Source organism: Gopherus flavomarginatus, chromosome 1 (assembly GCF_025201925.1).
Source record: "Gopherus flavomarginatus isolate rGopFla2 chromosome 1, rGopFla2.mat.asm, whole genome shotgun sequence".
In the NCBI taxonomy this organism is placed as follows: Eukaryota; Metazoa; Chordata; order Testudines; family Testudinidae; genus Gopherus; species Gopherus flavomarginatus.
This window is the reverse complement of record NC_066617.1, coordinates 1,804,846-1,828,920: the sequence shown is the minus strand read 5'-3', so window position 1 is coordinate 1,828,920 and position 24,075 is coordinate 1,804,846. Positions and strand designations below refer to the sequence as shown.

The 24,075-nt window shown below is 54.7% G+C and overlaps 1 protein-coding gene across 1 annotated transcript; it reads left to right on the top strand.

Annotated features, from left to right (window-relative positions):
- The first annotated feature begins 863 nt into the window (after positions 1-863).
- LOC127051226 (Golgi associated RAB2 interactor protein 1A-like) lies at positions 864-18,098 on the top strand. Its single transcript, XM_050953283.1, has 6 exons — positions 864-1,037; positions 3,368-3,552; positions 4,721-4,976; positions 6,239-6,378; positions 6,651-6,730; positions 17,910-18,098. The coding sequence occupies exons 1-6, from the start codon at positions 864-866 to the stop codon at positions 18,092-18,094; spliced, it is 1,020 nt and encodes a 339-aa protein (XP_050809240.1). The 3' UTR covers positions 18,095-18,098.
- The last annotated feature ends 5,977 nt before the right edge of the window (positions 18,099-24,075 follow it).

Below are 24,075 nucleotides of genomic sequence, written 5' to 3'. Positions count from 1 at the left end.
AAGGAGATGGCTTTTGAGTCTTGTTTCCAGTGTGGGGTGGGGGCCGTAACACAGTGTTTAAACCTCATGGCGGGGATGGGACTTAGTGACTCCTAATGCACAGAGCCGGCGGCTTCCCTCACAGCAGGGACGAGGGGTCCCTGGGTCTGGCGGGGAGCTGTGCTCCTGGCCGTAGGTGTAGTGCGACTTGGGGGAGGGGCAGCTCAGTCAGGCCCTGCTCTGTCGGCTGTGGGGCTCTGCACTCAGCCTGCTCTAGGCTCCTTATGCAGGAGGGGCCCCACCTCGCGGTGAGCGGGGCCCAGGGGTGCCTGGTGCCCTACCAGGCTGTGTCTCTAGCAGGGTGTCTCCTGCCCCCTAGTGGAGAAAGCTGCTGGCTAGAGTCACACACACCTGCTCAGAGCAGCGGGGCCAGGTATGGGGGCTTCCCCTCGCCCTGCTGCACGTCACTTCTCTTCCACCCGCCGGCTCATCACTGAATCCAGGGGCAAGCCCTCCTGCCCCCCGTGTCCTCGCCTTCCCTCTCAGCTTTGCTGCTCAGCTGCTGGGGCTGCTCTTGCCCTGCTGCGAGGGGAGGAGGGAGCTGCAGCGGGACGGCCAAGCAGCTCCCGGGCACTGCAAATGCTTGTGCCTTGCCCTGTCCTCAGTGCCCCTTGGCAGGCCTTTCCCAGGCCCTAGCCAGGGCAGAGGTCACCTGCCGGTTATTGTGACATCACAAACTCTGCTGGGCTGCAGGCCCCAGGCAGGCTGCAGATGGGGCCTGGCCTGGCCCTGCCTGTGGCGCAGAGGAGCAGTAGAAATGCTGAGTGGCTGTCGCAGACAGAAGCAGCCTGCTGTGTCTCTAACCAGCGGCTCCCGAGGGCTGCATGGCCGGCTGCAGGCGCTTCCATGCGAGCAGTGGCTGCAGCCTGTTCCTGGCTGATGACCCGGCCTCGGGCGTGCACCTCGGCGTGGAAGGTGGGATACTCTGCCAGCTCCTCCGCTCTCCAGATTACAACCTTTTCGCCAAGTCGGCAGTGTTTGAAAGTAATTTCATCCAGGTACTTCTGCCTGGCCCAGAGGGCCTCCTACTGCTTTAACCTGCCTCTGTCTGGCCCTGCTACGGCGGCCCGAGCAATGAATTAATGGCAAGTCGTCCCAGGCTCTGTCTCCCCGTTCCGGGCAGGATAGTGTCCCTCGGTGGGGGCCAAACTCCTATGCTCCAGCAGATGTTACCACCTGTTTGCTTTATGGTCCCAAAGGCTGGGGCAGAGGAAGACCTGAACTCACAGTTCGGGCATCCTGCTCCAGGGCCTTGTGCTTCTGTCGCCAGGCCTGGGAGAGTCCCTGGGGTGGGTGGCAGGAACCCCCCTGGGCACAGTGGCTGTGTCTCTGCAGCCCAGCTCTGACAAGGGTTGCAGCTGTCCTGGGGTGCTGTCTGCGCTGTGGGGTGAAGCCTGCTCCTAGGGGAACCCTCTGCCCAGAGCACAGGTGATGGGGAGACTAAAGGCCTTTTCTGGGAGCACCTGGCAGCGCTGTCCCCTGCTATTCCCAACAAATCAGCTCTGCTTAGAAATCTAGCCAAGCCTGCAAGTGAGGTTGGCTCCAGTCCCCCGATTACTCTGCCCCATAGCCCCGAACGTACATGAACAGGCAAGAAATGCTGCCTCTTCCCTGCTGCCCATTGCACCCTGATCACCTGCAAAAGCCTTGCAAGGATCAAACCACCTCACTGTGGGCTCGGCCGGGTCTCAGCCCCTGCAGGTCTCAGTGTGGAGACCATCCCGGCTGGTTTGATTAGCCACTGACGTGTTCAACACCATATCGTAGACTTGGAATCCTCCTCCACCCACTGTCCACCTGAAAGACCAGAGGAAAGGAGTATTCTCCCCCCACCCCGTGTTGCCCATGTGGGACCCAGCTCTCTGCCTCTGCTGAGCCCCCTCTCCCAGCTGCTGCTCCTGCCCAGGGCCCTGAGGCCAAGCAACGGGGTGGGGTTTCCAGTTTGGTGGTGATAGGATGGGCCAAATCACAGCAGGAAGAGGCTGAAAAAGCACCTAATGGGGCAAGCTGTGGAGCCCCTGAACTGTGCCAGGCCAGTGCTGCTGTGGACTCTCCCCTGGGACGGAGAGGGGCAGGCCCAGTTTCCGGGGCAGTGAGTTCCTTGGGGGTGGGTCAGACACGGAATGTGACGTTGATGTGGGATTGATCTGTAGGAAGATCTGTCCATCCTCCAGCAGCCCTCTGTATCTATCTTTGCACCTCTATACATAGCCAGCCCCAGCCCATGTCCTCTGGCTCGATCCTGCCCCAGATGTTCGTGCTCTCCTCCCTCGCACACGCTGGCTGGCTAGGGCAGTTCTAGCGCTCACGCTGACCTGCGGGTGACGGCTTCCTCTCTCCGGAGTACAGCCACACATCTCCCCTTGGAACAGACCTAAAGTCCAGTACATGCTTAGCAGCCAATGAAAACACTACTTAGAAAGATTAGATCATCAGAACCGACGGTCATTGGCTAATTAGTGAGCCTTGGGGTGTGGTGAATTAACCCTTTCATGGGTATCACCTGTGTGCCAAGTTTGGTGCTGGGGAATGGAGAGGTCGACACCTCCAGGGTTGCAAGGTGGCAGCAGCCATGGGACGTGCCGCGTGCATGCATTAGCGTGCTGTCTTGTCCCTTCTAGCAGCCTAGATGAGGGGCCCCATCAGAAACCCAATTAATAAGCAGTTTGGAGCTGGTTGAGGGGGCCAGGCCCAGCATCTGTTTGGTGGGAGGGGCGCACAGCCTGGAGGTGCCCAGTGATCCTTTGAGAATGGGAGCAGCGGCACTGTCAGATTGGGTAGCATCCCTTTCTAGTGGCTGGCCTACCAGAGGATAACAGCCTACTGCTGCTGTAGGGAGTGGAGCTACTCTTTGCATACAAGGGGCACAGGGCTTTGGTGTGGTGCTGAAAGTACTAGGGTCAAACCCCAGGTGTGGGGAAGGGGATAAGGAACCAAAGCTGTATTAAAGCTCTGAGCCTCCACCCCACAGTCTTGCCCCTGGGAGAGAGGAGCTGAGCCTCCACCTGCCATGTCGGCAGGCCAAGGGGGCCAGTTAGTGCCAGGGCTGCCAGTGGCTTCGTGATGGGGATGATTTTTCACTGGGTGCTAGCCTCAGACCCAGGGAGCAGCGAGCTCTCAGAGCCCATGGAAGACCGGGAGGAAAGGCACCTTGGAGCTGATGATTGGCTCTGTTATGCGATTGAGCGAATCTTGGGGGTACATCCCCTCTTCTGAGGCCAGTGGCTTGGCAGGGCATGTGTGTGTGTGGGCAGGGGATGGTCCTGTAGTGTCTCAGTGAGGGTCCATTTCCATCTCCTGCTGTTGACCCAGGGCCTTCTTGTTGCAGGTGACGAAGCAGGGGAACTGGGTGGATATCCATAACGCCCCCACACTGGTGACTCTGGGGGTGACGTCCTCAGAGCCCTGCCTACCCCTCCCCAATGTGCTCCTGATCGCCAGGCTCGCAGTGCTGGGAGAAAGCCCCCTCGGGAGGGCGGACCAGCCCCAGGAGCCCTCCATGGCCCTTAGCAGGTGAGGAACAGGGTGGTGGTGGGGAGCTTAGCAGGGAGCTCTCAGGTGCTGGGATTTAGCTGTTAGACATCTGAGATGGAAAAGCCTGTTGGGTCCCACCGAATCCCGCCCCACTCGGGCCAGGGCAGGACGCCCCCCTGCCCTTGCCCTTCTCCCATGTGCAGCATGCTGACTGCAGTGCCCTGGCCCGCAGCTCCGGCCATGGGGCCTGGTGGAGCCCACATTGTGTCTGTCACCTGTGTTCCCCTAGACCAAGGGTCGGCAACCTTTCCAAAGTGCTGTGCCGAGTCTTCATTTATTCACTCTGATTTAAGGTTTCACGTGCCAGTAATACATTTTAACGTTTTTAGAAGGTCTCTTTCTATAAGTCTTTAATATATAACTAAACGATTGTTGTATGTAAAGTAAAGAAGGTTTTTAAAATGTTTAAGAAGCTTAATTTAAAATTAAATTAAAATGCAGAGCCCCCTGGACTGGTGGCCAGGACCTGGGCAATGCGAGTGCCACTGAAAACCAGTTCATGTGCCGCCTTCGGCACCCATGCCATAGGTTGCCTACCCCTGCCCTAGACACTCTGTGACACCAGCCCCCAGGGCCGGCGCAAACCATTAGGTGACATAGGCGGTCGCCTAGGGCACTAACATTTGAGGGGCGGCAACCACGGCGGCTGGATCTTTGGCCACCTCGGTCATCGGCGGCATTTTGGGGGTGGAACCTTCCGCCGCCCAGGGCGCCAAAAAAGCTCCTGCTGGCCCCACGTGGCTGGGGTGCCTGGGGATGCTGCCGTTGTGCTGCTAAATCTGGGGGGCCCCAGCACCCCCTTGTCCTGCTCCTTCAGAGAGTGAGCCCAGACACCCCCAGGTGCTAATTCGGGGTCACTGCCATGCTGACAGGGAGTTGTGTGCCATTAACCCTTTGTAAGCCAGCTCCTGTCTGGCTGCTCATGTTGTGTCTCCTCCCTCGTTAGCTGGTCCCTGTGCGGAGGCATGAGGCTCTGCAGACGGTCCCTTTGGGGCCCTTCCCTGCGAGTTCTCAGTGGGGCGGGCGTGGCCCTCCTGCTGCCAGACCCTGTGCACACCCCAGAGCCAGCGCAGGGCCCCAGGCACCGTCCAGCCACTCGTTCCTGTCCCTGGGGACTCGGGCATCCTGTGCTTTCCCTTGGCTCCAGGCTTCTTCCGTTGAGATATGTCAGACTGTCGGTGCAGGACAGCAGCCGGCGCCTGCTGCGGGTGCAGGTGGTCACGGGGAAGGTTTATTACCTGCGGCTGCACCAGGCACACCCTGACGCTGTGTTCTCGCTCTGGAGCCGGCTGGCGGACATCCTGCAGCGGGGGCTCTCCATCACCACCAAGGACCCCGCCATCCATGTCCCGCACAGCCTGGTGCTCAGTGCGGGCAGCTCCTCCACCAGCTCCCCTGCACAGGTATGGCACCTGGGCGTGAGGCGAGCGGCGCCAGCCAGGACAGGCTCGCTGCAGCCCTAGGCCAGTGATGGGCCTAGCGGGTGCAGGTCATTCAGCTGCCCTGCCTGGAGGCTGAACCTGACGGCCAGGCACAGAAGGCGTTGGCTTCATAACCGCAGGGCTGCGAGGGCAGCTCACCTGGGGCTCTGGGGCCAGGGAGAGGGACAGGATGCTGAGGGGTCCCCTCTCTGTCCCCACGTGCCAGGGGCTTGGATGCCCTGGGGTCCCCTCTCTGTCCCCATGTGCCAGGGGCCAGGAGGCCGTTGGGGCCCCTCTCTGTTCCCACATGTGGGGGACTGCCCTGGGGGTCCTCTCCATCCCCTTGTTCTGTGGGACCTGGAGGGGATCTGGGGGTCGAGTCTGAGGTCGAAGCTGGAGTTGGAGATGTCACAGAGTCCCCGAGCGATGCTCTGGAACTGCTCCCCACAAAGCCAGGCAGGACTTTGGGGAACCTCCTCTCCCTCAGAGCAGACTGTCTCCAGGGCAAGAAGCTCACACGGCTTCACCTCCTGGGTCTCTCTTTGGAGCATTTGGCATCCTCTGCCCCTCCATGCGTTTCCCACAGCGAGCCCACCCCAGCGGGGTCCTGGGGAAGCCATAGGGTCCTGCACCCCCACTTCGCAGTCAGACGTGACTCTCAGCCAGCCAGTAAAACAGAAGTTTATTCGATGACAGGAACAGGGTCTAAAACAGAGCTTGTAGATACAGCGAACTGAACCCCTCGGCTGGGTCCATTCTTGGGCCCAGCGAGCTAGACAACCCCGTCTGCCCTCACTCCTCGTCCCTAACCAGCCCCAAACTGAAACCCCCTTCAGCCCCTCCTTTCTGGCCTTTTTCCCGGGCCAGGAGGTCACCTGATCTTTGTTCACCTTTAGCCATCCCCTTGCAGGGGGGAAGGGCACCGGCCATTTGTGGCCAGGAGACAGAATGTCGGCCATTTATGCACACTGGAGTCCTAAGAAATGCATAGGGAAAACTGAGGCACTCACACAGTATTCAAAGGAAACATTAAGAACAGTCCCACTTCATCACAGGAGACATCCCAGTACATCTCCTCAGGGACCCCCAGGGACAGCTGAGCTCTGAGCAGATTGCTCAGCTCTGCGGCTGCAGTGCTAATTTCTCTTGCTCCAAACCGCACAGGCTGTGCCCCGGTGGCACAGTGATGGCTGCCTTACAAACACACGTCAGGATAAGCATTACCACGTGGTCTCTCTCTGCAGCTGGTGCCTGATTCGCAACCGCCCTCGGGAGCCAGTCGCAGCGTGGTGGCAAGGATGGGCAAGCGATTATCGGGGACACTCTCCCATCTCTCAGGAGCAGCTCTGGGGAAAACGGAGAAAGACAGCTCAGTCCAGAGAAGGTAAAGGGACTCCCATCAAATATCCTGAACTCCTCTCTCAGAACCTTCTCTCCAGCCAGCGAGTGAAGGAGCCGGTCGCGCCTGCCGAAAGCAACCCAAACTGAGCTGGGTGGGAGTAACCAGGGCTGGCAGTTACATGTATAGGACGGCAGACTGGCTCCTGGTAAGAAAGGGCCGAGGTGGTCCGACCATGCTGCCTCTCCCCATTGCAGCCCAGGGGGGCAAACTGGCACCAGCACACACTAGAACCAATGTCATTTCCCTTTCCCGAGACTCTTCTCCTGGAATCTTACGGCTCGGAGCAAATCTCCTGCCAGGGAAGAGGAATCGGGTGCCCCAAGCTGGTCAGGAGGTAAGAAGTTCCCCCACTTCAGCCTTTTCTCCCAGGAGCGGGGCAAGTCATGCAGAGACGAAGCTTGAACGGAGACTCACAAATCACCCATCACGAGGTGGCCTGCCAAGCACTGGTGCAGAGTGTGACTGCCACAACTGCCCTTGAAATGGAGCGAAACCCTGACAGCAGCCATTGGCTGTGTTGAAAGCCAGCGGAGACCTGGAGGGTAAGAGGGTGATAAGTGAGAGCTAACGTGAATTTGTTGAGAGCAAATCACACCGAACCAACCTATTTTTCTTCTTTGGCTGGGTTACTGTCTTAGTGGATGCGTAGAGAGGAGCAGACATGACTTATCTTGATTTTAGTAAAGAGCGACAAAGAGTCCCGTGGCACCTTATAGACTATAAGGTGCCACAGGACTCTGTCGCTTTTTATAGATCCAGACTAACACAGCGACCCCTCTGATACTTGATTTTAGTAAAGCCTTTGACACAGTCCCAAATGACATTCTCATAAGCCAACTAGAAGAAATGACTGTAAGTGGGTGGAGAACTGGTTGCAAAAACATACTTAAAGAGTAGAACCACCAGTTAGCTATCAAACTGGGAGGATGTCTCTAGTGGGGGGGGGGCAGTCCTGGGCCAGGACTATTCAATATTTTCAGTAATGAATGGAGCAGAGAGCATGCCTATAAAATGTGTGGGTGACACCAAGCTGGAGGGGGTGCAAGCACTTTGGGGGACAGAACTAGAATTCAAACTGACCTTCATGAAGTGGAGAATCAGTCTGAAATCCACAAGATGGACTTCGCTAACAGCAAGTGCACGTAGGAAGGAAAGACCAAATGCGTAGATACAAAATGGGGAAAGCTGCGTGAAGTTGGACACCATCTAGAAGACGCATCTTCAAAAAATCAAACCCCTCCAATGGTTTGAATCCAAGTAGAATGAAAAGATGCACTTTCTAATGAAACACGTCCCGCTCTCTCAAACACTCACCCAGTGGTCTCTAAGGTGGCATGTTCGTCTACTCCAAATGCCTGCCAGCTTCTCTGTGAGAACCAGCTTCAACTTTGAGCCAATGAAAGAAGGCAGGAAAAGACCCCCTGGAAAACCAAAAACACGACGGCTGGATGGTGTCAGACACCTGTCCCTCACAGGCATCCTGCCCCAGACATGATTCAGGACAGAACATCATAGAGGCATGTGACCCTGCTAGAGGCCTCAGGGTCCTACCACACCCCATCCCAGAAAGAAGCAGTGGAAGTGAGTCCTCCAAGTGGCCTAGAGAGGCCGCATGGCATGCAGCCGCTCAGATGGGGCTGCAGGGAGCAGCCAATCAGGGCCCAGCAGGCCCATATAAAAAGAGCTGCAGTGCAGAGCAAAGAGCAGTTGCTGCCAGGAGCCAGAGGAGTTAACTTGGTGCTCCTGGCTGCCTGAAGGACCTCCAGGACCTGGATGGGAGCAGTTGCTGGTAGGGGCCAAGGGAGCAAGAAGGAGCTCCATGCTGGCTGCTTGGACTCAGCCAGGACAAGGCCGAAGAATGTTCTGGGGCCACAGGCAAATGGCCCAGGGAATTGTAGCAGTTTAGTTAAAGGTATGTGGCGGATGGATGCTATTCTTAGGGTCCCTAGGCTAGGACCCGGAGGCCCCATTAGCCACTGGAGAGGTGGCCTGGACTTTGATGCATATCTTGAAGGGGAACTGAACTGTTTAGTGGCCCAGTTGGAGTGCTGGGGCCAGAAAGGCCAGGAGAGGGGGAAGACATCGCTTCCAGGGATGGAGCCCTGGGGGTACAGCTCAAGACCAGGGCTGAGACCATTTACAGACTGCTGGGCTAAGTAAGGACCTGAGCTCAGGGAGGGCTACAGGGAGAGAGAGGCCAATTGAGGGGCATGGAGATAGGCCCCTGTTGGACTGTTTACCCCAGAAGGGGGTTGATTTATATTTCACATACAGACTGTGTGACTTGGCCAGAGGGCTGAGTCGCTGAAGACCCACCACAAACAGAGAGTGCAGGCACACACACTTGGATAAGGGGTGCTCACAAGAGGTGAGTGCCACTGTGACACTCTGTACCTTGGGGGAACACCCTGCACCCCCATGTTTGTCCGTATAACATGATTGTGTGGTATCCAGTGCAAAGTTTGTCATGTTGAGTGTCTTCGGAAGGCTTATGATGCACTGAGCATTGTTGCTATAGTGATGTTATAGGTTCTAATTTCATGTATATAGTTATGAGGCTGAAAATGTGTCCTCATGGCTTAAAACAAGCCCAGGCAAAACTCTCCAGGAGCAGAGGGGCAGTTCACACCTCATCAGGGCATGGATGGGACAAACTCAGCCCAGCCTCACAGGAACAAAGGACGCTGGCCTAGGCAGCAACAAAGGATCTGTTGGACTCTTGAGTGAGTCACCCCCCTTCCCTTGGTCAGTTTGGGACCACGATGAGGTGATGCTCACCTGACTCTGCAGGGGGAGGCAAAGCCAAGAGGAAAGAAAGAACATGATAAAAGGGAGAGACGTTTGCCATCTTCTTCCTCTCTCTTCCAACTTGATCTACAGACATCATCACCACTAAATGACTGAAGCAGTGATCAAAGGGGAGAGCCTGTCTGAAGGGCAACCAGCCAGCCTGTGGTGAGAAGCATCTAAGTTTGCAAGGGCAGTGAAAGTGTTAAGATCAGCTTAGAATGTGTTTGCTTTTTTTCATTTGACCAAATCTGACATGTTGTGCTTTGACTTATAATCACTTAAAATCTATCTTTGTAATTAATAAGTGTGTGAAACCCTTCTGCCCATCAGAGTTGGCAGCAGCAAGGGCCAGGTTCAGTACCTAGGGGTTCCTTTTCAACAATACAACACAAAACTGGCTTGAGCCCCCACCCAGTGACCTGGGACTATTACACACCCCCCTGGGTGCCTCTAAGGGGCAATACTTCCCCTCTCACAAGCACCGAGCCTGAGTGTAACAAAACCTTTTAATAAAAGCAGGGAAGTAACTCAGCATTAATATGGGAAAACACCACCCCTAGGGTTCATAAACACAAACCATGAACAAAAGACCCACCCCCAAGCAAGTGTCCTTTTCCCCTCAGGTCTTAAGTCCAGCAACCCAACAGTCCCCCCACTCACAGTTACTGTTCTCGGTCAATGCAGTCCCAGAGTTCAGAAGTTCATCTGCAGAGTTCACCTCCCAGCCTGGGTGGGGCCCTCAACACCCAATTGCCACACCTCTCCATGGGGTTCTGCTCTAGTCTTCACCACGTGCCATGCCTCTCTACTAGCCATCGTTAATACAGCTCTCAGTGATCTCAGCTGTTAATAGAGGAATCTCACTGCTGGTGCACCCAGACAGTCTTTCTGCATCAGAACTACCAGCCCAAATTGGATATGATATCTAGATAACAGTGATTTCAGCTTTGCAGTATGTAACAAGACCCTTAATAGACTCTAAATTAGCTGTATAACTACAGTGAAAAGAGAAGCAGCAACAGGCTATTTGATCCCCAGAACCCTACTACGCCCCCAGTTTACCTGATTTTGTTGTTCTTTGGAACCCATGTCCCTTGCCTAGCAAGTGCTGCTTAGTTGAGGGCGAGTCTCTCTGTCCTTGATTCACATAACCAGCAATAACAACCCTTTATTACTCCTGCCAGCCAAAGTGACCATTTGGGCAGGCAATCCATCATGCTAGGCAGTGTGGGTGGGCCCATGCAAAGGAGGTGAGCTCCTGATGTCCTTTCCACAGCTCACCACCAGATGTCCGGCTTGAGCTCAGTCTGACTCTGCTCACAGTTTGTTCTGCCTGGAGCAGTGGCTTTGGTTTGCAGCATGTCACAGACTCCCCTTGGGATAACAAGCCTGGTACATATCAATTTCTTTGTTAAATTGATGAACTTGTATAAGCTTGCAGCATCCAGTGGGCATAACTGCGCACTGCAGGACGGAGGTTCCTAGGGTTGAGTCTGGGACTGGAGATATTGGCTAGTGTCATTTGCTTGCACAATCCAAGTGGCGGCTGGCCAAGAGTGCTCACTCATGTAGCTGGGAGCAGCTTACATGGCAGAGGCTGTGCGTGAACAGCACAGGAGTGGGGTTCTTACAGCAGAGCAGGATCAGGCTGGCTCCCAGAGTCAAGGATTGGGGTGACCTAGCAGATCACCAGTCCGGATAACACCAGGGGAATGTCACAGCCACCTTGTTACATGGCACATAATGCCCCTGGTGGCTTTGTGCTGTCCAAGGGATGGCATGAGAGCTAAGCAGCAGCGGCAGCACTGCTGCAAAGGGACTGGGAGATCCAGCGGCTTGCACACTAAATATCAGTCACCAGCGGGATGCAGTTGGGAAGAGGCTAATATCATCCTTGCCTGTATTAACAGGAGTGTTGTGTGTCAGAAACAGGAGGTAACTGTCCCATTCTGCTTGGCACTGGGGAGGCCTCAGCTGGATGCGGTGTCCAGGGCTGGGTGCTGCACTTTAGGAAAGATGGGGACAAATTGGAGAGAGTCCAGAGGAGAGCACAGAAATGATGAAAGGTTTAGAGAACCTGAACTATGAGGAAAGGTCAAACAAACTGGGCATGTTTAGCCCTGAGAAAAGAGACTGAATGGGGACCCGAGAACAGTCTTCAACTATGTTACGGGCTGTTATACAGAGGATGGGGATCAATTGTTCTCTGTGTCCGCTGAAGGCAGGACAAGTAGCAATGGGCTTAATCTGCAGCAGGGGAGATTAGGGTTGTTATTAGGAAAAACTTTCCAACTCTAAAGGGAGCTAAGCTCTGGAACATGCGTCCAAGGGAGGTTGTGGAATCCCCGTCACTGGAAGTTCTTCTTCGAGTGATTGCTCATATCCATTCCAGTTAGGTGTGTGCGCCGCGCGTGCACATTCGTCGGAAAACTTTTACCCTAGCAACTCGGTGGGCCGGCAGGTCGCCCCCTAGAGTGGCGCCACCATGGCGCTTGATATATATCCCTGCCGGCCCACCCGCTCCTCAGTTCCTTCTTACCGCCCGTGTCGGTCGTTGGAACAGTGGAGCGCGGCTTAGCTGACCTCCACTTCCCTAGCTACTCGTAGTTCTCGTATATAGTTATACAGTTATAATTCCTTTATATATATATTTGTGTAGTTATACGTTTTTTCTCTGCTAACATAGTTAGATTGATAATTGTTAGCGGGGTTCAGGAAGTAGCCCCTTCCATGAACCCGGTGCCGGAGCCCATGCACGGCTCACCGGGTTTTAAAATGGGCTCGGCCTGCCAGAAGCCGATGCCGAAGGGAGATCCACACGACTCCTGTTTGAAGTGCCTCAGGGAATCACTTGACAGCTAAGTACCCCATTTGCAAGGCTTTTAAGCCGAGAACAAAAAGGAGCGGGACTTTCACTTACCCCTCCACCTTGGGCGCCGAGCGACGATCAAGCGGCTGGCAGAAGCGCCTCCTCGGCACCGGACTCCGCCGGTACTGCCAAGGCCTTTCGGCACCGGCCGTCGCCGGCACCGAAGTCGACTCGGCACCGCTCCCTTCCTCCGAGGTTGAGAGAGCCTACAATTCCTGCTGGTGCCTGACGGCTCCCCGGCACACGCCGTGGTAGAGCCCCCTGCTCCTGCTGCTTCCGTGCCACCTGCATCGCAGCCAGAGAGCTCGCCTAAGTCGGATGGCCCGGCACCGACACCTGCAGAGGCACCGATGGCATCGGCACCGTCGATTCCAGTCCCCCAGGGCCATTGAATCCGGTGCCTAACAGCTCCCCGGCACGCGCCGTGGTAGAGCTTACTGCTCCTGCTGCTTCCGTGCCGACTGCACCGCAGCCAGAGAGCTCGTCTAAGTCGGATCGCCCGGCACCGACACCTGCTGAGGCACCAACGACGTCGGCACCGTCGATCCCGGTCGCACAAGGGCCGTAGAATCCGGTGCCTGACGGCTCCCCGGCACGCGCCGTGGTTGAGCTACTGCTCCTGCTGCTTCCGTGCCATCGGCACCGCAGCCAGAGAGCTCGTCTAAGTCGGATCGCCTGGCACCAACACCTGCTGCGGCACCGACGACGTCGGCACCGTCGATCCCGGTCCCACAAGGGCCGTAGAATCCGGTGCCTGACGGCTCCCCGGCACGCGCCGTGGTTGAGCTTCTGCTCCTGCTGCTTCCGTGCCAACGGCACCGCAGCCAAAGAGCTCGTCTAGTCGGATCGCCTGGCACCAGCACCTGCTGCGGCACCGACGACGTCGGCACCGTCGATCCCGGTCCCACAAGGGCCGTAGAATCCGGTGCCTGACGGCTCCCCGGCACGCGCCGTGGTTGAGCTATTGCTCCTGCTGCTTCCGTGCCAACGGCACCGCAGCCAGAGAGCTCGTCTCAGTCGGATCGCCCCGCACCGACACTTGCTGCGACACCGACGACGTCGGCACCGTCGATCCCGGTCCCATAAAGGCCGTAGAATCCGGTGCCTGACGGCTCCCCGGCACGCGCCGTGGTTGAGCTACTGCTCCTGCTGCTTCCGTGCCAACGGCGCCGCAGCCAGCTCGTCTAGTCGGATTGCCCGGCACCGACACCTCTGAGGCACCGACAACGTCGGCACCATCGATTCCAGTCCCACAAGGGCCGTGGAATCCGGTGCCTGACGGCTCCCCGGCGCGCGCCGTGGTTGAGCTTATTGCTCCTGCTGCTTCCGTGCCGACGGCACCGCAGCCACACAGCTCATCTAACTCGGATCGCCCGGCACCGACGCCCACCGAAGCTCTGACGACCTCGGTACCGTCGATCCCGGTCCCATGAGGGCCTTCGTATCCGGTGCCTGACAGCTCCCCAGTATGCACTGTGGTTGAGCCTGCTGTTCCCTCCATGCTGGAGGCATTACCAACGGCGAGGGATCTCATTGCCATGACAGAGTCGATGCTGCCTGACCCCGGCACCGCCGGTGCGGGTAATACAGTCTCTTCATGTGACCATCCTCTGTCAGCACAGCAGAGCGGCACCGTTCATGATCACGGTCCCGCAGACACTCCAGATCCTGTCGGCACGCCCGACACCACTTGCAGTCCCGGTGCTGTTTTCCTCATCGGTACTAGTCGCACTCGCTGCACCGGTCGGTATCCCATTCGCCGACCCGCTATCGGCACCATTCCGACTCCCGGCACCGCGACAGGTACCTTGACTCCTGTAGCCTCTCCCCGAGCCTCGAGATCTCGGTCAACCTCCAGGCACCATTCTGGTTGCGGGTCTGGATCTCGTTCCAGGTACCAGTACGCATCCCGGTGCCGGCTCCCGGTGCCGAGTTGGGCAAGGTCCGATAGAGTCAGAGACTCTGCCTGTGCCTTCTTTTAGTACCTCCATGGCCATTCGGACACGCATGCGTGTCATCCCACATGCGCAGATCTTATGCTCAGGACCACGATTCTGATATGATGGCCAGCGGGCGCCAGCCCCGAAACCGGCCAAGAGTTCGCTGCCGTCTTGGAGGACGGGGGAAAAGAAAAAGGTACCCAGAGCATCCCTCCAGGCCTCGTTCGATGCAGCAGACTCTCCAGCCAGGACTCTGGCCTTTGGTGTCGCCATGAGGTGCATCTCATGGCTCCAGGTTTTAAACCTCCGGCCGGAGCTGCAGTATGCCATTCCGGATTACCCTTTGTGGTAAAGGCCTTTCGCGGCAAAGACAGCCCCAGGCTGCCAAGCCTAATGCACGATAGGGTCCTAATGCGCTCTCTCAGCATGCATTTGCCAGCGACCAAACGCAGGCCTTTCTGCCCCCACCCGCCATACTCTGTGCCTAGCCAGAGACAGGACTTTGGCAAACGGCGAGGCCAAGGCGGTCGCAGACGAACCTTCCAAGGTGCGCCTGAGGGCGGTGTACCAGTCACAGACCGGGATCCCAATCCCGCTTTCTCCTGGCGTGGCCCTAGTTAATTTCAGATCGCTAGATCCTGCGCACGGTGGAGCATAGATACCACCTCTAATTTATTCCAGCCCTGTCCCCGTTCAGGGACCCCTCTCACGAGCAATGCCTCGTACAAGAGGTGCAGACGCCGATGGACGAAAGGGGCAAGGGGTTTTACTCCCGTTATGCCCTAGTTCCCCACTCGAACGCAGGTCTCAGACCTTCCTAGTCCTGCACGGACTCAACCGGTTTAGGATAAGGTTGAAGTTCTGCACGGTATCCCTGGGAACCATTATTCCATCCTTGCCTCCTGGGGGCTACTATGCCGCCCTGGATATGAAGGACGCGTACTTTCGCTACGCCATCTTCCCTCCGCACAGGAGATACCTCCGCCTTCTAGCTGACTGTCAGTACTTCTGGTTTACGGCCATAGTCGCCGCCTACCTTCGCTGATGTCGGATATGCGTTTTTCCGTATCTGGACGATTCGCTTATCCGAGGAGACTCTGAGACACAAACCACTCAGCGCGTGGGCATCGTCACGGTCTTATTCACAGGTCGAGGCCTGATGATCACTATAGAGCAATCCACTCTGGTTCCCACGCAGAGGTTGGACTTCCTAGGAGCTATCTTGGTCTCCTACCTAGCCGGAGCCTGCTTATCACAACTGCGGTTTTAGGCGATGGCAACAATCATCTGAGGTCTGCAGGCTTTCCCAACGACCTCGGCTCGTACTTGTCTCAGTCTCCTGGGTCCATGGTTGCCCGCAAGTTGGTAACCAAACATGCCAAGCTCCGCCTCCGTCCTTTCCAAGTCCGACTCACCTCGGCGTACCACCCGGACAGGGAGCCAATGGTCATGGTAGTCACCGTTCCCTCGAGCACCTTAGGCTCCCTAGAGTGGTGGCTAACTCCCTCCCTGGTGTGGGCAGGGAGGCGGTTTCCTCCGCCCCAGCCCTCACTGCCCCTGACGACGGACGCATCATCTCTCTGCTCAAGTGCTCACGGTCACCTCCGAGCTTAAGGCCTTTGGTCTTCTCGGGAGCTGGCATTCCACTTCAATGCCCCAAAAATGAGAGTAGTCCGCCTGGCGTACCAGGGGTTCCAGCGGCAGCTGCGAGGCCGTTGTATCTCGGTGTTTACAGCCAACACAGCGGCCATGTGCTTCATAAGTATCCAGGGAGGGACATGGTCCTCCCCCCCACTTTTTTGTCAGGAGGCCATCCATTTCCGGGACTTTTGCATGGCCTACTCGATGGAGCTGGTGACGTCCCTTCTCCCAGGCGTTCGGAACGTCTTGGCGCTTGGACTCAGCAGGTCTTTCCTGTCTTACGAGTGATCACTCTGCCCCATGTGAGGCGTTCTGCTGTCCAGAAGCGGAGATGTTTCCTCACATAGACCTGTTCACTCACCGAGAGAGCAGAAAATGCCAGATGTTCTGCTCCTTCCAAAGTCTCTCCTCAGGATCGGTCTTGGGCGCATTCCTGATGCCGTGGAAAGGCCAACTCCATTATGCCTTCCCACTGTTCCCACTGGTTCATTAGGTCCTGCTCAAACTCCGCAGGGGCAGAGCGCGCATCATCATGATCACTCCAGAGTGGTCCAGGCAGCACTGATATACCACGTTGCTCGGCCTGTCAATAACAGACCCAATTACCCTGCCACCCCACCAGACCTCATCACTCAGGGCAACAACAGGCTTCGTCACTCGGACCTGCAGCCTCTTCGCCTCACGGTGTGGCCGCTGCGTAACTGAGCCGGGGTGACAGGAAGCCTTCCACCTGGTCAACGTACCGGGCCAGGTGGAAGCATTTCTTCTACAGCTGCAATACGCTCGATCTTGCTCCTGCTGAGGTCTCGACCCCCTCTATTTGGCCTACCTCTGGCCTTCAGCGGCAGGTCCTGGCAGTATCATCGCTGAGGATACACTCAGCAACCATCTCTACCTTCCAGCCAGGCTAAGGTGGACGTTCCGTGTTCTCATGCTCTATGGGTTCGAGATCCCTCAAGGGCTTGGAGAGCTTGCACCCTCGGGTGCGCCGCCAGCCCCAACCTGGGACCTCAACCTAGTTTTAATCAGACTTATGTCTCCCCCAGTCGAGCCGTTCACGACTGGCCCTCTGATATACCCGTCTTGGACGACAAACTTTCCTCGTAGCTGTTACATCGGCCAGACGGGTCTCCGAGCTCAGAGCTCTTACGAGGGTTCCGCCGTACACTAGGTTTCACAAAGACAAGGTGCAGTTATGACCGCACCCGGCTTTCCTCCCTAAGGTGGTTTCGGCCTTTCATGTTACCCACAGCTCAACGCAATGGGCACAACCATTGCACTCCTTGGACATCTGTGGAGTGCTCGCATTTATATTGCGCTGCCAGAACCATTTCGTAAGGTGCCCCAGCTCTGTCACGGTAGCGGGCCAAAGGGAGGGCTTGCTTGTTTTCCTCTCAGAGGATCACATCTCGGGTGATGGCAGACTTCCGAACTTGTTATGATTTGGCTCATATTTTCCCCAAGCCACATCATCGTGCAGTTTACCAGGGCTCAGGCTTCATCTGCCGCCTTGCTGGCTCGTGTTCCTACCCACGAGATCTGTCGCGCAGCTCCATTGGTCCTCGGTCCATACCTTTGCTTCGCAGTATGCCCGGTTCAATAGTCAGGAGATGCTGTAGCCTCTGGCTCAGCAGTTTTCATTCTGCCACATTTCACTCCGACCCCACCGCCTACATAAGGCTTGGGATTCACCTAACTGGAATGGATGTGAGCAATCACTCGAAGAAGAAAAGACGGTTACTTACCTTTGTAACTGTTGTTCTTCGAGATGTGTTGCTCATATCCATTCCACACCCGCCCTCCTTCCCCACTGTCGGAGTAGCCGGCAAGAAGGAACTGAGGAGCGGGTGGGCCGGCAGGGATATATATCAAGCGCCATGGTGGCGCCACTCTAGGGGGCGACCTGCCGGCCCACCGAGTTGCTAGGGTAAAAGTTTTCCGACGAATGTGCACGCGCGGCGCACACACCTAACTGGAATGGATATGAGCAACACATCTCGAAGAACAACAGTTACAAAGGTAAGTAACCGTCTTTTTTTAAGAACAGGTGAAGCAAACACCTGTCAGGAATGAGCTCAGTTTACGCAGTCCTGCCTCAGCACAAGGGCCTGGACTAAATGACCTCTCGAGGTCCCTTCCAACCCTACGTTTCTGTGATTCTATGCACTAGGAACGTGAAATATTTTTAAATCATCAGGACCAGATAACTTGCATCCAAAAGTTTGAAAAGAATCGGCTGAGTTCATAGGTTCTCTCCTTCCTGTCGTTCCCAGGGAAGCTGGCGATGTGTGAGCGGTGCCAGCGGGACAGGCCGAGCGACACAGGAGAGAGAGCCAGCCTGAGGACAGCCCTGCGGTGGTTAGACACTAAGTGCCACGGACTCTGGGAACGAGACACACCTGCTGGGCTGCTGCCCCTGTCCCGGCTCAGCAGCTTAGTAGCTGCAGGTCGGCACTAGGGACCAGCACTCAGAGAAAGTGCCTCTTGTGCTGGGCCCTGGGGCAGCCCTGGGGGCAGGCGTGAGCATTGAGGGTGGGGAGGATGTGCCGGCTGCCGAGCCCGGTAGTGCCTGACTGGGAAATCCCAAAGGTAATAAATGCATTGTGGCAATGGAAGTGCCTTCACGCTGGCAGCCTCTGGGTGTTCTTTAGTGCGCTGCACCCCTGGGCACACAGCCCCCAACACTGGGTTCTGGCTCAGAGCGGCCAGGGGAAGCACACCCAGGAGACACCTTCTGAGGAGTAGTGGAAAGCAATGACAGAGGCACAAAGCCCCCTGGCAGGGCCGGCTTTAGGCCGATTCCCCCGATACCCTTGAATCGGGCCCTGGGCCTACACCTCAGAGGGCCCTGCAGCCTAAAGCAGAGGGCCTAGTGACGATCCGGGTCTTCAGTGGCACTTCGGCAGCGGATCCTTCACTCACTCTGGGTCTTCGGTAGCATTTCGGTGGCAGATCCTTCAATGCCGCAGAAGACCCGGAGCAAGTGAAGGACCCACCGCCAAAGTGCCGCCAAAGACCCGGACCTCCACTGGGTATTCGAATTGGCCCTTGCCCTGCCCCTTGCTCACACCTCTGCCAGGCTTGGGGGACAAGCCCCCTCCCTGGTCCTCTGCCCTTCTCAGTGGGATCATCCCGAGATGGGAAAGCTCTCACCCACATGTAACCCTTCTGCCAGGCCGAATTGATAGCAGCAAGGGCCAGGTTCAATACGTAGGGGTCCCTTCTCTACAACGTAATCCAAACCAGCTCGAGCTCCCACCCAGTGACCTGGGAAAATCTTACACACACCCCGGGGTGCCTCGAAGAGGCAATACTTCCCCTCTCGCAAGCACAGAGTCTCGGTGTAGCAGAAAATGTTTAATAACAAGAGATAAACAACAAGCATTAAATTGGGAAACACCTCAACTAGAATTCATAGACCAAACCGTGAGCAAAAACCCACCCCAGGAAATTGGGCCGTGTCCTTTTCCCTGGGCTCTTGAGTCTGGCAACCCCCAAATCACCCCAAGGCTCCAAAGTCCAATACCTGAAATGTCCCTAGAGTCCAGCAACCCAAAGATCAGCCACAGTCCCAAAAGTCCTGCAACCCAAAAGTCTCTGTCCCGGGTCAGTGCAGCCCCAGAGTTCGAGAGTCTATCTGCAGAGGTCCCCCCCCACAGCCTGGGTAGAAAGGGGCACCTTACGTGGTCCAGGGCCAACTGCCCTGCCTCTCCGTGGGGTTCTGCTTCCGCCTTCTCCACGAACTGCTCCGCTTCACCAGCAACTCCACTCTGCTCCTCCAGCTGCTCTGTTCCACCAGCCGTCCCGTGATCCGCTCCAGCCGTCCCCACAAACTGCTCTGCTCCACCAGCCGTCCCGTGATCCGCTCCAGCTGTCCCCACAAACTGCTCGGCTCTGCTCGCTCTGTGGGCCGCTCCACTCGTCCCACAGCTGCTCTGCTCTACCAGCCGTCCCGTGATTCGCTCCAGCCGTCCCCACAAACTGCTCTGCTCCGCCAGCTGCTCTGCTCCACCAGCCGTCCCGTGATCCGCTCCAGCCATCCCCACAAACTGCTCTGCTCCGCCAGCTGCTCTGCTCCACCAGCCATCCCATGATCCGCTCCAGCCATCCCTACAAACTGCTCGGCTCCGCTCGCTCCGTGGGCCACTCCACTCATCCCACAGCTGCTCCGCTCTGCCAGCTGCTCTGCTCCACCAGCCGTCCCGTGATCCACTCCAGCCATCCCCACAAACTGCTCTGCTCCGCCAGCTGCTCTGCTCCACCAGCCGTCCCGTGATCTGCTCCAGTCGTCCCCACAAACTGCTCGGCTCCGCTCACTCTGTGGGACGCTCCACCCGTCCCACAGCTGCTCTGCTCTACCAGCCGTCCCGTGATCCGCTCCAGCCGTCCCCACAAACTGCTCTGCTCCGCCAGCTGCTCTGCTCCACCAGCCGTCCCGTGATCCGCTCCAGCCGTCCCCACAAACTGCTCGGCTCCACTCGCTCCGTGGGCCGCTCCACCCGTCCCACAGCTGCTCTGCTCTGCCAGCTGCTCTGCTCCACCAGCCGTCCCGTGATCCACTCCAGCCGTCCCCACAAACTGCTCTGCTCCGCCAGCTGCTCTGCTCCACCAGCCATCCCGTGATCCGCTCCAGCCATCCCTACAAACTGCTCGGCTCCGCTTGCTCCGTGGGCCACTCCACCCATCCCACAGCTGCTCTGCTCTGCCAGCTGCTCTGCTCCACCAGCCATCCCATGATCTGCTCCAGCCGTCCCCACAAACTGCTCGATTCCACTCACTCCGTGGCTCCCCAAACTGCTCCACTCCACTCTGCCAGCTGCTCTGTTCCACAGTATAGCTTCAGGCTCCCCCACTAGTTAGCACAGTACTCAGTGCTCTCAGCTCAGCATTTCCAGCTCTTTAGTGATTTCAACTCACAGTAGGGGAGCCCCAGTGCTAGTGCACCATTAGACCATAGAGAGTTTAGCTCAGTAACCTGTATCTAGATTCTTAAGGGAATCAAAAATCAACTCTGATATTCCATAGTTGAAAGAGGAGTAGGTGGAACTGGTGCTTCTGGCTCACACAAGGACCCTACACCACCAGGTACAGATACCTATTGTCTGCCTACCTGCCCAGTGGTTTCCCCAGGAATTGAAATTAGAGAGGATGTTTGAATTTACAGAGGGGGTGTCAGGACCAATGTTTTGTTAGGATGATGCAAATTTAACATAAGAATAATGCAAGTTATACCAAAACATATAACAGGTCTAGATTTCTAAAAAAATATAAATTTAAAAAAATATTTAATTTAAATTGACTTTTGAAAAGTAAGCCTTCATGGGATAAGAGAGAAGTCCTCTCACGGATCAGTAACTGGTTAAAAGATGGGAAACAAAAGGTAGGAATAAATTATCAGTTTTCAGAATGGAGAGAGATAAATAGTGGTATCCCTGAGGCGTCGGTACTGGGACCATTACTTTTCAACATACACATAAATGATCTGGAAAAATGGGAAAACAGAGATGTGGCAAAATTTGCAGGTGATACAAAACTATTCAAGGTAGTTAAGTCACAGGCAGACTGCGAAGAATTACAAAGGATTCTCACAAAACTGGGTGACTGGGCAACAAAAATGACAGATGAAATTCAGTGTCGATAAATGTAAAGCAATGCACATTGGAAAACAATCTCAACTATACATACAAAATGAAGGAATCTGAATTAGCTGAAAGAGATCTTGGAGTCACTGTGGACAGTTCTTTGAAAACATCCACTCAGTGTGCAGTGGCAGGCAATGATTCCCAACATTCTGTTTGCTTTTTTAAAAAGAGCAGGAGCACTTGTGGCACCTTAGAGACTAACACATTCATTTGAGCATAAGCTTTTGTGGGCTACAGTCCACTTCATCGGATGTAGCCCATGAAAGCTTATGCTCAAATAAATTTGTTAGTCTCTAAGGTGCTACAAGGACTCCTGTTCTTTTTGCGATACAGACTAACACGGCTGCTACTCTGAAACCTTTGCTTTTTAAAGAAAGGGATAGATAATAAGACAGAAAATATCATATTGCCTCTATATAAATCCATAGTACGCCCACACCTTGAATACTGTGTGCAGATCTGGTCACCCATCCTAAAAATATATATATTGGAATTGGAAAAGGTACAGAGATGGGCAACTAAAACGATTAGTGGTATGAAACAGGAGGAGAAATTAGAATGACTGGGAATTTTCAGCTTAGAAAAGAGACAACTAAGAGGGATATGAAAGAGGTCTATAAAATCTTGACTGATGTGAAGAAAGTGAATAAGGAAATTTTATTTAATCCTTCACATAACGGAAGAACTAGCAGTCACCCAATGAAATTAATAGGCAGCAGGTTTTATAAAAACAAAAAGAAGTACTTCTTCACACAACATAAAGTCAACCCGTGGAACTCTTTGCCAGGGGATACTGTGAAGACCAAAACTATAACAGGATTAAAAAAAGAACTAGATAAATTCCTGGAGAATAGGTCCAACAGTGGCTATTAGCCAGGTTGGGGAGGGATTCAACACCATGTTTTGAGTGTCCCTAGCTATTTTGCCAAAAGCTGGGAATGGGCAACAGGGGATGGATCACTTGATGATTACCTGTTCTGTTCATTCCCTCTGAAGCACCTGGCCTTGACCACTGTCGGAAGACAGGATATTGGGCTATGTGTACCATTGGTCTGACCCAGTATGACCATTCTTATGTAAAAATTAATTATAATAATAAAAATGTTTAGTACAGAAGCTCCCCAACATAATGACCTCTCAAGATAGCAACGATGTGAGATAACAACCTTGGCAAATAATGCATTTTAAAAATCTTGACCTAGTAGGAAACATTTATGTAAGTTTCCATTCTCAGTCACAAATCTAGCATTCTGGAGCAAAGTCACTAAAATATAGTCCAACAAACAAATGTTTCTTTAACATGCCCCTCACTTTTCCGTCCACCACACCCCAGTCACTGGTGTTGTCTTTGGTCAGTGGAGACTCAGAGTTCAGAGGTGCTTTCATGTGAGTTCACCTTCCAGGTTGGGGGCAAGAAAGCACCTTGCGCATTCCTCCAGCTGCTCACTGTTCGCTCTGCCCACTGCTGTTCGTTGTGCCACCGTTCACTCCACCGCTCTGTTGCCAATGGCCAGGCACAGCCACCTTCTGCCGCCACCTGCCCCTGTGACCTCTGCGAGTTGGTGTCTTGAGGTTCCCCCAGCTCTCAGTGATCTCAGCTGAGCTCTCAGTGGGGGAACTTCGCTCACTGCTAGTGCAGTCTGGGCCGTCTCTTACACAGGAACACTGTCCCCACAGGAACACTGTCCCCACTGCAGGACTAAGCACTTAGACCTGATTGTCAGTGAGTTCAGCTGCAGTGGTCACTTAACAGAATAAAAGACTCTCTATGGAGCCTAATCAGCTCTGTCTTTAAACAGTGGAGAGGGACAGGTCCCCACCCTCTCTCTTCATGCCCTCAATCAGCACAGGCTAAGTACGGTTCAACTGCCCTTTATTCATACAATAAAAACAAAAACATTTCATTCCCCTACCCCTACCCCCGGCATTCAAGTGATTTGTAACCCAACCCCAGCCAAAATCTATCACTTGGGCAACACAGCTCTGTTTGCTGGATACGTAGGTAGATTAGGTGTGAATGTAAATACAATCTGGTCCTGAAGCCTTTCCCTCCACCTCATCATTAGCTGTCAGGGAGAGCTCGTTTAGACTTTGCTTACAAATCATCATTTGAAATTATTAGGTTGACAAACATCACCGAAATGAATGCACTGACACTGTCATGAAAACCACAGCTGTATAAGGAAGCTAGTCTATGTTCCTACTTTTCAAATCTATTATACTTTCCGATACATGTATTTTATCATACACCGTATATGCTTTTAAAGTGTGTATTAATGTTTCAATTTCAATTCAAATTTCCAAACAGTCACTAAATTGGCATGTTTCAGAGTAGCAGACATGTTAGTCTGTTCCACAAAAAGAACAGGCGTATTTGTGGCACCTAGAGACTAACAAATGTATTTGAGCATAAGCTTTCGTGGGCCCACTTCGCTGGATGCATAGAATGGAACTTATAGTGAGGAGATATCTATACATGCAGAGAACATGAAAAGGTGGGAGTTTCCCAATCAACTCTAAGAGGCTAATTAATTAAGATGTGCTAGCAGGAAAAAAAAACTTTTGTAGTGATAATCAAGAAGCCCATTTAAGACAGTTTGACAAGACGGTGTGAGGATACTTAACATGGGGAAATAGAGTCAATGTGTGTAATGGCTCAGCCATTCCTTGTCTCTATTGAAGCCTAAATTGATTGTATCTAGTTTGCATATTAATTCAAGTTCAGCAGTTTCTAGTTGCAGTCTGTTTGTTAAGCTTTTCTGTTGCAAAATTGCCACCCTTAAATCTGTTACTGAGT